We start from the raw sequence: 13,425 nt of genomic DNA, 5'->3' as shown, positions 1-13,425 counted from the left end.
CTGAAGTTACTAGTCCTGAAACGGTCAAATTATAATAATAAAAGTACGTACGCAATCGTGCATGAATGTCAACTAATTAATGTGCCGGTGAGTAACAGAAAGTCGGATCTAATAGGCAATATTTTTTATACTACTCCTATTGCATACAAAATAGTAATCAGAACCAGACATCTGCTGTCTGTACAACATTTTAAGGGGATAGACAAACGTGTGCTGCAGTCTGGTTTTGATCCCTCATTTTGTTCCAGAAGCTCAAATGTAGCTACAGTATAGACCGAACACAGACATATCCATCAAATGCCTTATTTTAATCCACAAATCAAATGTACGTGCATACAAATAGGATTCAAACAATACAAGCAAGGCTGCCCACAACCGCTGAAAGGGGAGCAGTACATTGCTAGCCTCTTTTGCCTTGTCTTATGTAGGCCGGCAGTTTGAAGCCCAGACAGCCTGTATACATGGCCCTGGCTCCCAAACATCCACACCTCAGACCTGCACCTGAAGCCACTCAGGGGCAACATTAGGGGCTGATATTTCAGTAAAGACCTGCCCCATGTAGGGGCAAAAAGACCAGTTTCAGAACAAGCGCATCCCCTCTTCACCCACAATAACATCGGATGTACTTTGTATACCACATGTATTTTGTAGAACATCACTAAATGGTGCAAGTGGTTGCTTGTAAAAATCCAACACACAAGGAACATCTTTGCATCTTTGCAGTTCTGCCAACCCCTTTGTTATCATTGTTTCATTGCCTCAACCCTAACCTAACATATTGGCCCACCACCCATGGGGGCAGGCACATTAAACCTAAATCTACCGGTCACTCGGTTTCACCAGTTAAAATATTTGTTGGGTTATTACACGATAAAAACCAAATAACAAATCAGTATGCTATGTACTGTAATGTTTCTCAAGTAATGTATTCCCTGTAAGAACCAACATGGCATATTGCTCAAACTCTGAGTATCAAAACCAAAATATCACAGATGAGATGTCCAGCTTCCCCTTTATGGGCTGGATGTTACCATGGCAACGGAGCCAATGGCACTTGTGTCTGTGGGAAACCTCTTCCCTGTGCTATTTACTAGCTTGATTTTGACTAGTGTGGTAATCTGACATGTTTTTTTTTGTTTAAACCCAAACGAACAAGCATCTGTAGACCAAATAAAACGTTCACCCATAAACATGAGTCTATAAATAAAGCCTTACAATTGTCAGTACTAAAACCCACACTTCCCTTGGCTGTCATTTATTTTAGTTCTCCACAGCCCAAAATTTGAGCAAATTTCAAAAGACTTACATTTCATTACACCTCATCTGCTGAATCATGAAAGCTGTACGCATCTTGATATATAGTGATTTAAAGAATTAAAAGAAAATATAGTGATAAATTATTTTTTTTTGTAGCTAGGCTTTGCTTCTATTCATCGCAAAAAAGATTTAGGCATTGTTTAGGCTGTATACAGAAAAACAGTGCTTGATGCCTTTTATGACTGATTCAAGTGTGTCAGTCAAATCATGTAAAAATGCCACTTCAGCATTACAGTAACGTTCATTCTAAGCCAGATGCAGAACTTTAGAAAGGAACGAAATCAAGGTATTAGCAATTCATTATTCATTAACATATAAAAAGAAAATGAAAAAGCATCCACTTTGGTAGTAGAGTACATGACAGTTTTGACATTGCTCCTTGTATCTTAATGGAATCTTCAATGTTTCACATGCATCTCTCCCCAATAGGTTTTATATTAACTCTCTGACTTTGCACCTTGTGCCTCAATTTATGAGGTAATGGGAAGCATTTGCTGCTCAAATGAATGTTAAAGGTCAATTTTGGGCAGTCATTTTCCAATTTCCAATTTCCTCCACAGACATTTGGTGTCCTTTAGGTAGTTAATCAATGACGTAAATAAGTTACTCCCACTTGCCAGATAGTGCTCGAGTGGAAAAAAGGTCTAGTGCACACTCACTACTCAAGAATTTGTTCATGACATTCTGACAGGATTTATGTTCAGACTAAGATGTAGAGGTAATGTAACCCATCAGGCATATCTGAAGCCAAATAATGTATGTTTTAAGCATTAAATGACATTATAGTGCATTTATCAGTTATTCCATGTAAAGATCTTGTATTTCTGCCCCAAATCATCTTTTAAAGGGGCAATCTGGAGTTTCAATATTTTGCCTTTTGCCATATTCCTTAATGCCCTTTTTGCAAAGAGAATGGATACTTTGGAGCAGATTTGTTTTAACTAAGAGTTCATTCTTTTCAATTTGTTAGGCAGGCCAGTAATTTGGAGTGAAGGCAATTTTAATTTTACCTTTATTTATTCAGAGGAACTAATTGAGAACAAGGTCTTGATTACAATGGTGTCCTGAGTACAACCATACAACAACTCAAATGCTTATTTCAATAAAATAAAGTATTTTCAAGTACTGTACTGCCAGCATCACATAATGGGTATGCTTATCACAGGCAGGGGCTGGGGAGTTTGTATTAAAAAGGGCAAAACCCAAACAAACATTAAAGGAAAACCTGCCTTATTCTTCTTAAAACCTTACCCTAGCATATTATTTTCTGTGGGACAGCAGACTGCAAAAATAAATGCCAGAGACAACATAATGGCTTTCCAATAACTGGAATTGTCCATTCTCACAAGTATCAAACTCCTTCCACAGACAGCTAAATGTCTGCAGGTTTTTATCCCTCCCTTGTGCTTGATTGGTTAAGGTCAGTGATTATTTAGGATCTCCCGTCACTTGGTTATCTAGGTCTTAACTAGATGCCAATTAAAATGAAAAAACCCAAACTAAAACCAGTTGACGCAAGGCCCCCAGTGAAATTACTTTAATACCTGTGTTCTAGTGCAAAAAGTGAGAACAGTAGAGAACCTGCATAGTAGAGAACCATGCACAAGCCAAAAAACAATGGAAACTAAACATTGTACAAGATGTCTAAAATCGATAGAATTAATGCATTAATTAGTAGTTAACCACAATGTGTTTCACTATAGCTGCTCTCATGGAGCAAGGATTAGATTGTTACCGTGCAAAATGTTCAGATAGCATCAGTATTAAAAGCAGAGAACACTTGTTTCTGTTAAGACTGCAGTTAATCTTGGATGCATATTTCATGTGATTAAAATATTGTCTGCTTGCATCCTAGTGTCAAAGATAGCACTGTACATGCTGTTCCTGACTCCAGATCCACAATATCTCATGAGATGCAGAAAGAAAGAAATCATATTTCTCATAAGAAATATTATTTTACTGAAGGAAATGCATAATTCTGCAGAGTTAATTTATTAGGCAACATTGTAGGCTTACTGTCAGTGTCCAGATTTCCACTCTATTTATTTAATTAAGTAAAACAAGAATTATTAATTTTTTTATGGATACTGGTGAGTGGGATATTAAAGGTGCATCCAAACGGGCAGTCATGTTTGGGTGAATTCTTTGTGTACTGGTGCTTAACTCCTTTTAACTTAATGTCCAAATGAACTCCAGTATGCCAGAAATGTTCAGAATTTAGCAAAATAGTATTATTATGCAATACAACACTACAATATAATTAAATATATTGCATTAGTCCTCTCTACACAAACCATACCTTGATAATATTGTTTACAGTTCACTGATAGACCAAGATGTGTATTTTAACTAGACTACCGTTTCCTCCCATCCCTATAAATATAACAGGCTAAAGCCTATTTCTTTGTTAGTACCTCATACGAGACAGACACATGATTTGTAAGGCTTTCATACTAGGCTTCAGATAACTTATAAAAAAAACACCTGGTGCTCTTTGTTAGCACTAAACAAACTTTACAGGAGTGTATCTGGAGACGCTGTTGTGTGGACTACTTTTGAGGCAAAACATGAATAGAAAAAGAGCAGCCAAAGCTCCCATGACAGCCGATAAGTAGAGGCAGCTTTGTGCAACTGCTCTGAGCAAGCTTCACTTAACATAAATCGGAGAGATTTCTCAGGTTGCAGATGGCGTGTTCAAACAATACTAATCATAATTCAAGATGAAAGCACTGAGGGCCTTTTAAATAATGAAATATGGAACTTTTGTTGCATTTTCACTTCAAGAGAAACCCCATTTATTTCACCATCAGTTTGTGATGCTGAAAAACTAACAAGATTCATATAAGAGATTTGTGAGATCAGCAAGGCTACGAGATGGGAAATAGCTATAAATCAAATTTGTTATCTTTGGAAAACTCAAATGCCTGAGTCAGAAAGCTTAGCCAGAAATTGAGCTCCGCGTCCACTGAGTTCAGATTAGTCAAAGGTCAAATCTTTAATCAGACAGCAACCTACCGTAGGTAACAACCGGATGCAATAATTTCTTAGGGATACAGTATCTTCAAACTAGGCTGGCACAATTACCATACACTCACCTAAAGGATTATTAGGAACACCTGTTCAATTTCTCATTAATGCAATTATCTAATCAACCAATCACATGGCAGTTGCTTCAATGCATTTTGGGGTGTGGTCCTGGTCAAGACAATCTCCTGAACTCCAAACTGAATGTCAGAATGGGAAAGAAAGGTGATTTAAGCAATTTCGAGCATGGCATGGTTGTTGGTGCAGGACGGGCCGGTCTGGGTATCACAATCTGCTCAGTTACTGGGATTTTCACGCACAACCATTTCTAGGGTTTACAAAGAATGGTGTGAAAAGGGAAAAACATCCAGTGTGGACAGTTGAAGACTGGAAGAATGTTGCCTGGTCTGATGAGTCTCGATTTCTGTTGAGGCATTCAGATGAGTCAGAATTTGGCGTAAACAGAATGAGAACATGGATCCATCATGCCTTGTTACCACTGTGCAGGCTGGTGGTGGTGGTGTAATGGTGTGGGGGATGTTTTCTTGGCACACTTTTGGCCCCTTAGTGCCAATTGGGCATCGTTTAAATGCCACGGCCTACCTGAGCATTGTTTCTGACCATGTCCATCCCCTTTATGACCACCATGTACCCATCCTCTGATGGCTACTTCCAGCAGGATAATGCACCATGTCACAAAGCTCAAATAATTTCAAATTGGTTTCTTGAACATGACAATGAGTTCACTGTACTGAAATGGCCCCCACAGTCACCAGATCTCAACCCAATAGAGCATCTTTGGGATGTGGTGGAACGGGAGCTTCGTGCCCAGGATGTGCATCCCACAAATCTCCATCAACTGCAAGATGCTATCCTATCAATATGGGCCATCATTTCTAAAGAATGCTTTCAGCACCTTGTTGAATCAATGCCACGTAGAATTAAGGCAGTTCTGAAGGTGAAAGGGGGTCAAACACAGTATTAGTATGGTTTTCCTAATAATCCTTTAGGTGAGTGTATATTCGGGTGACTACAGTTGTGGGTGAAAATTAGTTAACAGTCACAATAGCTAAAAATAAAGGTGTGATAAAGGTGTGTGTAACAAGCAGCTGGCTGAAGACAGGATTACCTGTCAGTGTTCTAAGCACATACAGACATGGCCAAAAGTATTGGCACTCTTGGAGTTCATTCAAATAATGACTTTATTCTAGAAAAATTGTGGAATTCAAAGATCCTTTGCTACCATCATATGTATTTATTTTGTTTTCAACAAAACCCTAAAATGTCAAGAGGTCATTCAGAATGTCATTTAAATCTTAGCTTATTCCACAAATGCATCTTAAAATTTCCCAATATTACTGGCACCATCTTGAAGAAGTTTGAAATAATTTGATTTTAAGCAGGTGATTCTCTTCTACATTGGAAATGAACTCACATGTGTTGAGTTGTAGGTGCCTAAAAACATGGAAATTCCTCATTCAACCATTTTGAGTAAAGAGGACTCTATTTTGTTACGGTGTGTACCGCAATGACCATGAGAACGGCCTGAGAAGATCAGGAACAAAAACTGTAGCCAAGCATGGACAATCTCAAGGTAACAAGTCCATCAACAGAGACCTTGATGTTTCATTTTTCACCATACAATAGATACAGTACAAGTCAAAAGACACACCTATTCATTTGAATTCAAACTTCTGATGGGAACGTTAGCCTACATATCAAGAGGTTGAAGGCCCGTGCCACTGTAGCCAACCTTCATGGACATAGCCGTAAAAATACATGATGGAAGATCATAGTGAAGGACTGTTCTAATGGTGAAAAAAGCACCTTGATCATTCCCTCAGAATCTGTTGGAATTCAGAAGCGATTATGGAGTCAGAAACAAAGTGCTGCAATGCAGAAACAAAAAATGTGTCACTTTCCAAATTCTTTGAATTCACTGTATGCTAAAACAAATAGAAAATTCTACAAACATGTTATCTAGAAATAATAATATATATATTTTTTATTATTTTAGAAGAATCGTTTTAGAGGATTCATAATTCCTCCCTATTCCCAGCACACAATGTCTACCATAGGTGTGTTACTTTTTATTTTAATTTATATTTTTGCAAAATGTAGAGTTAATGCAAAATTATTTAACTGCCAGTTGTAGATTCTTCTGGTAAATAAGAATATACTGTTTCTTAACACATACACATTAATATGGATGACACTATGATTAGCTGTGGATAATCCTTAATCAATTCTAAATAATGGAAAATGAGAAAGGTAGAGGGTCAAAAGTCATACCCCCAAGACATGCTAACCTCTCACAATGACTAATAGTTGGGTAGGTTAACATGTCTTGGGGATAATGATATTTTTCCATCTGAGAAAGATAAGTGGTTTGTTGCTTGGTTATTACAGGACATCTTTAAATGGCCTAAATATTAAAGGCATAAACAGACCAAGCAAGAAGAGCAGAAGAGCTATTTGTATGAGAGCGTTCTGCAGTATTGTGATATACGCAACTCAGTGCCAGACCATGAAATGTATAAAAACACATGGGATATACTCTGGATGTAAACTGAATGTAATTAAGACTGAGGCATATGCTATGAATGCTTTCAGTCCCCACTAGATACTCTTTCTGGCCTGTCATGGGAATACAAAAGCTAGATATTATTATCCATATCTCCGTTTGAGGACTTCAGCGGGTATTCTCATTTTAGACACTACTCGTGCTTGCCTCACAACCCATATTTTAAACAAATAAACCGTCTTATTTGCAGGTTCACATGGCACGCAGAAGAACCAAACACTCCAATGACCATAGGTGGTTCTAGAGGGCCACCCAGTTGCACCCAGTTGCAACCAATGATATCTCCGATAAAAGGCTTGAAATAAAAAACAAATCAATAGTGGTCAATGCCCACCAGCAGCAATCCCTTTTCTGAGAAAGACAAAGCAATCTCCATCTGCCCTAGAGTGTCCATTTCTAACTGTTGTCCCATTTCAGATTTTGTCCCACAAGATTCATGTTTCTAAAGGAGTTCCTTCTTTCATTAGACGTATGAACACCAAGTATTCAAGAAACACCAGGTTAAATCACCCAGTGATGTCCAGATTTCTATTTGCCAAAGTCATATTGATTTAGAGACTACTTATTGAAACACATCGTTTGTATATCAGTGTGGGTACTCACCCATAAACAAACACCTATTTTTTACTCAGTAGGAGTTAACCAGTAGTAAGCGAAAAAGGTAATACTTTATTTGAAGTGGTGTGCATAAGAGTGGCATGACATTGTCATGATACTGTCATAACCATGACATGACAAAATCATTTTGAACATTTGAATGTTGTCATTAGGTGTCATTCGGTTGATTATATCATTTTTTATGCAAGGTTGACATTGTTTGGGATGTCTTTGTTATGACAATTTGACATTAACTGGGACAACATAACCTGCCAATGTCTTTGTTATGACAACTTGACATTAACTGAGACAAAATATCCTGTCCATGTCTTTGTTATGGCAACTTGACATTAACTGAGACAACAACCTGTCAGTGTCTTTTTTTATGACAACATCACAGTAACCAAGACAACAGAACCTGTCATAAACATGGGCCTAATTATCAAACTTCGAAGAAACTATTTAGTCAGTATTCTATCTGCTGATCCTGAGACTGGTGCTCATACTCAGCATATTGAGCATGCATGGCAGAAATACAAATTGGAAATATGGAGTCATAAATGTAATCGCACTCCTGAGTCACTGAAAATTTACCTCATAATCATAGTGGCACCACTGGTTAGCCATACGCCATTATAACGGTGTCTTGAGCAGACTTTTCCATGATGATGAACAAACAAGTCAAGTTAATATCCATTTTTTTTGCAGGAACATAGTTTGTACTGTAATTTTGTTAATGTTAATGCAGGACATCTATTCATGTAACTAGTGGTTTGCATTAACAATAGGTTAAGTAATTAAGCAAGAGATTAAGCAAGAGATAATATACATAATCCAATGTGTTAATATGATTAAAGTGCGGTAACCATTATTAAAAGGTAGACTGGCTACTTGCAAAATGTATGGTCGCATTTGGGGTTGATATAGAATTTTGAAGTACACTTTTATATTGAAGGACACTTACTACGGTTGGCCTATAGGGGGCAGTTTGACGTGGTCGTGTTGCGTTGGGACTGTTAACGATCAAAACACCTGCTCGTTCTCCTAACTCTTCATGGAAAAACCATGTCTTTTTCATAATTTATCCTGTTTTCCTAGTAAACTGGACCTTTCGATACAGTTTGATAACTTGCTTGTTAAAGTGTATGTAGAGGGTTGGAAAAGCATGGTAATTGTATAACTATGACAGAGACCCATGTCTATGTAAAATGCCATGATGGTGGTGCATTCATTTGGAAAAAACTAATTTGTTACTGTACTGTACTGCATTGTTTTTTTTTCTCCGAAAACAACACTCCTGACAATATCCCTATGATGAATATAATTAAATTTAGTAACTGTATTGTTTAGGAACTTTGCAATCGTTGCACTGTAAGGGTTAACACTTAGCTAGTTCCTTAATTGTTCCTTGTTGTTAGCTGGCTTCGATTGGTTATTAGCTAGCTCCACTCAAGTGTTTGTCAGTTCCGGGTAGCACTTTGCTAACTTGCTCAGCCATGTTCTATTTGTGTTAACATGAAGGTAATTTGTTAAACTATCACTATTTAGCATACTTTATAAATAATATTTTCAATGTGATTGTATTTTGAATAGTTTATATTACTTAGGCTATTGTTCATGCAAAGAACTAGGTACTGTATTCATTCATCTTCCTCCACTTATCCGGGGCCGGGTCGCGAAGGCAGCAGTCTAAGCAGAGATGCCCAGACTTCCCTCTCTCTAGACACTTCCTCTAGCTCTTCCGGGGGGACACCGAGGCGTTCCCAGGCCAGCCGGGAGACATAGTCCCTCCAGCGTGTCCTAGGTCTTCCCCGGGGTCTCCTCCCGGTGGGACGGGCCCGGAATACCTTCCAGGGAAGGCGTTCAGGAGGCATCCGGAACAGATGCCCAAGCCACCTCAGCTGACCCCTCTCGATGTGGGGAGCAGCGGCTCTACTCTGAGCTCCTCCCGGGTGACCGAGCTTCTCACCCCATCTCTAAGGGATCGCCCAGCCACCCTGCGGAGAAAGCTCATTTCAGCCGCCTCTATCCGGGAACTTGTCCTATCGGTCATGACCCAAAGCTCATGACCATAGGTGAGAGTAGGAACGTAGATTGACCGGTAAATCGAGAGCTTCGCCTTACGGCTCAGCTCTTTCTTCACCACGACAGACCGATACATCGACCGCATTACTGCAGAAGCTGCACCGATCCGTCTGTCAATCTCCCGTTCTATCCTTCCCTCACTCGTGAACAAGACCCCTAGATACTTAAACTCCTCCACTTGAGGCAAGAACTCTCCACCAACCTGAAGTGTGCAAGCCACCCTTTTCCGACTGAGGACCATGGCCTCGGATTTGGAGGTACTGATTTTCATCCCCACCGCTTCACACTCGGACTGTACTAGGTTCTGTATCAACCTTAACAAATTACACTACACTACATTTTGTAATGCATTTGTAAACCATTAATAAAGTTAGGGTTATCATTGTTAACCGTTTGTCTTGTTCATCAATGTTCGTTCAAGGTAACTACTGCATTTGTTAATGGTTGTTCACATACCCTTATCAGAAAGTGTTATCAAAGTAGGATTGTTGAAAGTAGTCATTTTTTTTGGGAAACACATGTTGTGCAAAAATATGTTGTGCAAAAAGGAAATATATTGCTTTTGTTAAGGTATTTAAAAGCATTTGACAGACTTAATTACATCTTATTTACAGTATTTGACAAACTTAATTACATCTTTATGTCAAGTCCTAATTGTACCACTTGAGGTCAAGAAAAATATTAATGACACTGTTATGAATGCATTTGACAGTGTTATAACACATCATGACAACTTTATGACAAGTCTAAATTGTGCCACTTGAGGTCAACAAAAATATTCATGACACAATTATAATGGTCTCAGGACAACCAATGTCAAAACCAACCACATATGACTGTTGTATTTAATTCTAACACATAAAGCTAAATTGTTTCTTCAAGTTGGATTATCAGGCCTGCTATGACATGTTTATGACAGGTAATCTTTCTGACTAACTGCACCACAGCATGGTTTGGCGTTTGCTCCGTAGCCGACTGAACTCTGACACTGCCTTGCCAAGTCTAAAGTTTTCCATTGTTACAGGTACATGTCTACCTTAGGTGCTATCCCTGCGTTTCAGTTGCACTTGCTAAACCTACTCCTTCAATTTCATTGTACTGTACTTGTTCAATTACAATAAAGTTGAATCAAATCTAATGTTGTCATGGTTAATGTCAAGTTGTCATAACAAAGACACTGATAAGATATTTTGTCTTAGTTAATGTCAAGTTGTCATAACAAAGACATCCCAAACAATGTCAACCTTGCATAAAAATTAAATAATCAACCAAATGACACCTAATGACAACATTCATAAACGTTCATAATTATTCTTACATGTGTCATGTCATGGCTATGACAGTATCATGACAATGTCATGTCACTCTTATGCCCACCCCTTCAAATAAAGTGTTACCGCACAAAAATATACTAATCTATTGCTGTCATGACAACAAGCAAAGCTCTTCAAACTAAGTACAAACAGGAATGTAAACTTCAGGAGAAGACTGAATATTAAACATGGGAGGTGATCTGTAAAAATGCCTACAGCATTTTTGCAAACAAGTGGACATAATATCAATTGAAAATCATCATTAGGTTATTTGAAATGTCAGACAAAATGGCAAAACACAGGCAGATACATCCAGTGAATACTGGTGAAAATTTCTGCAAATCACCTACATATTTTCTGGACCTTTCCTAAGAACACTGTGTCATGTAGTTTTTGATGTTGTGAACTATCATGTGCCCTGGCAAAAAGCCCAACTACTGTCATACTGGGAGTTACCAGAACGGTTTTAAAATACCTGCCTGTTGAAAATAACCTTATCTGCAGCAAATACATGTTTTACAGCAAATAAGTTAAATAGGTCCACTCATTATATTGAAAAATGGATTGTTAAGAGTAAAAGCAATGCATTTAATGGAAAAGATCACCCACAAAATAAAATGGTAAAGAGATATGGGAACCCCTCATTGTATAATATTCCATAAACATGGCACTCAAAGTAACAAAAAAATATATAATTTAACATATTTTGAGATTTAATTTTGGTTTAAATTTTCTATTTTATTGCTTAGTAATAAAAATAGCATCACAAATCGGCCTAGTGATGATACTAATAGACTGAACATAGCACAGACATATACATTTACCTCAGAAAAAATAGTTTTTATAAAGTCGTCAGTATAGGTCATACCAATATCTGGAAATGTATAGTATGTGATTTAAGATTCAAGGGAAATCAAAAATTCCTCAAATAACAAAATCTCAAACAAGGTAAAAATATTTTATAAACAGTTAATTTGCTAGATGTGTGCACGCATACCTTGCAAGGAAAACGGCACTGATTTGTATGATATTGGAGAACACATTGGAAAGGACCTTAGACCCTTCCTCTGCATAAAATATTTCCAGATAATTGAGAGCCTCAGTCTGCGCTTTTAGACTGGCTTTTACAATCCAAAGCACACGTTTTCAACGGGATTTAAGTCAGAGAGGGCAATCGTAAAATTCAATTTGGTGGTCAATGAACAAATATTTCGTGGATTTCAATGTGGGCCTGGGGTCAGTCATTAGCAGTATGATCCATGTGGACAAGTTTCAGCCTTCTAGGAAAGGTTAGCACGTTTCTTGGCCAGAATATACTAAAGTTCTGGGTAATACTGGGTCAATTTCATTATGCAATTGGCACCGTGCAATAGTTGTGTGCAGAATGGAATCTTGAAATAATACTCGTCAGTTGTCCTCACGGAATAGCCTGTTTCTACAGACGACCAGATTTAATTCTTATCAGACAACAAGAAGTGGCTTCAAAGTGCACGCGATCATCCAACAATGGAAAACAATTGAGCGAACCCAACCCCACGACCCAACAATAGCCTATCTTTGAGATGTGAGTGAACGTATGGAACCCAACACCACAACCCAACAGTAGCGTCTCTTTGAGATGTGAGTGAATTTATCGAACCCAACACCACAATCCAGCAGTAGCCTATCTATGATAGGTGAGTGAACATATCGAACCCAACAACACAGCATCTTTGAGATTTGATGTCACCGCGTCAGGTATGTACAGCCCTCCAATCTGCAGCAACTGATTGGTGCCATCATTCAGCCTGGACTATATCCCTAATGGACCATTTCTGAAACCTCGTATAATCCCACTATGGCTGCGTTCCTCTACTCAGACTTCGCAGACGTCCCACTGTTCTTCGGTCTGGATAGGTATTTAGACACATCAACTACAAACGGATTCTGTAGTAAGAATCTACAAACCGCATCATTGGTTAATGCATAGGCAGTCTGAGCAAGGGAACGCAACCACCCTACGAGTCTGACACTTCGGCAAACGTAGCCAATAGTGCAGTTAATATAAAGTATTAATGTTCGTGACGAGGTATGCATATATAGTCACGAAAGTCAGTCATTAAAAACCCTTGACAAAACAGCGGACTAATGATCAAGCAACAGTGTGTTGTAGACAGACAGTTAGTAAGTTAGCTAGCTAGCTAGCTAACTTAACTGCCAGATCACTACCTTCAGTAAATCCGATGAAGGTCCGCTGTTTAGCTCTAAGAAACATATCCTCGTCTTCAGCCATGGCTTCACTTGTTCCTTAAACAAAAGTTAATGTAACAGTTAACTTTCAAATAATGATCTGGTTTGACGACGTATGAATCCTAAACCACCAGCACACGCCACCTAGTAAAGTAATGTATGTGGTTGGTCAAATAGATTCAAGCCCCGCCTGGTTGTACATTTTCTAATTATCTCTTATGGAAACGTCAATCTCTTACGGAGTGTACAGGGGTTAAATAAACTCATCAATATGTA

The 13,425-nt window shown here is 38.3% G+C and overlaps 1 protein-coding gene across 2 annotated transcripts in view; it reads right to left on the bottom strand.

The window, feature by feature from the left end:
* Positions 1 to 13,351, bottom strand: part of cpped1 (calcineurin-like phosphoesterase domain containing 1) — a 47,498-nt gene extending 34,147 nt beyond the window's left edge. For both annotated transcript variants that reach the window (XM_010905255.3, XM_010905264.3), the window contains exon 1: positions 13,129 to 13,351. In XM_010905255.3, coding sequence (XP_010903557.1) covers positions 13,129 to 13,192 — 64 coding nt within the window. In that variant the 5' untranslated portion in view covers positions 13,193 to 13,351. The remainder of the gene's footprint in view (positions 1 to 13,128) is intronic.
* Between the last annotated feature and the right edge of the window lie 74 nt (positions 13,352 to 13,425).

Source organism: Esox lucius, chromosome 5 (genome assembly GCF_011004845.1).
Source record: "Esox lucius isolate fEsoLuc1 chromosome 5, fEsoLuc1.pri, whole genome shotgun sequence".
NCBI lineage: Eukaryota > Metazoa > Chordata > Actinopteri > Esociformes > Esocidae > Esox > Esox lucius.
This window is presented reverse-complemented; position numbering and strand designations above follow the sequence as displayed.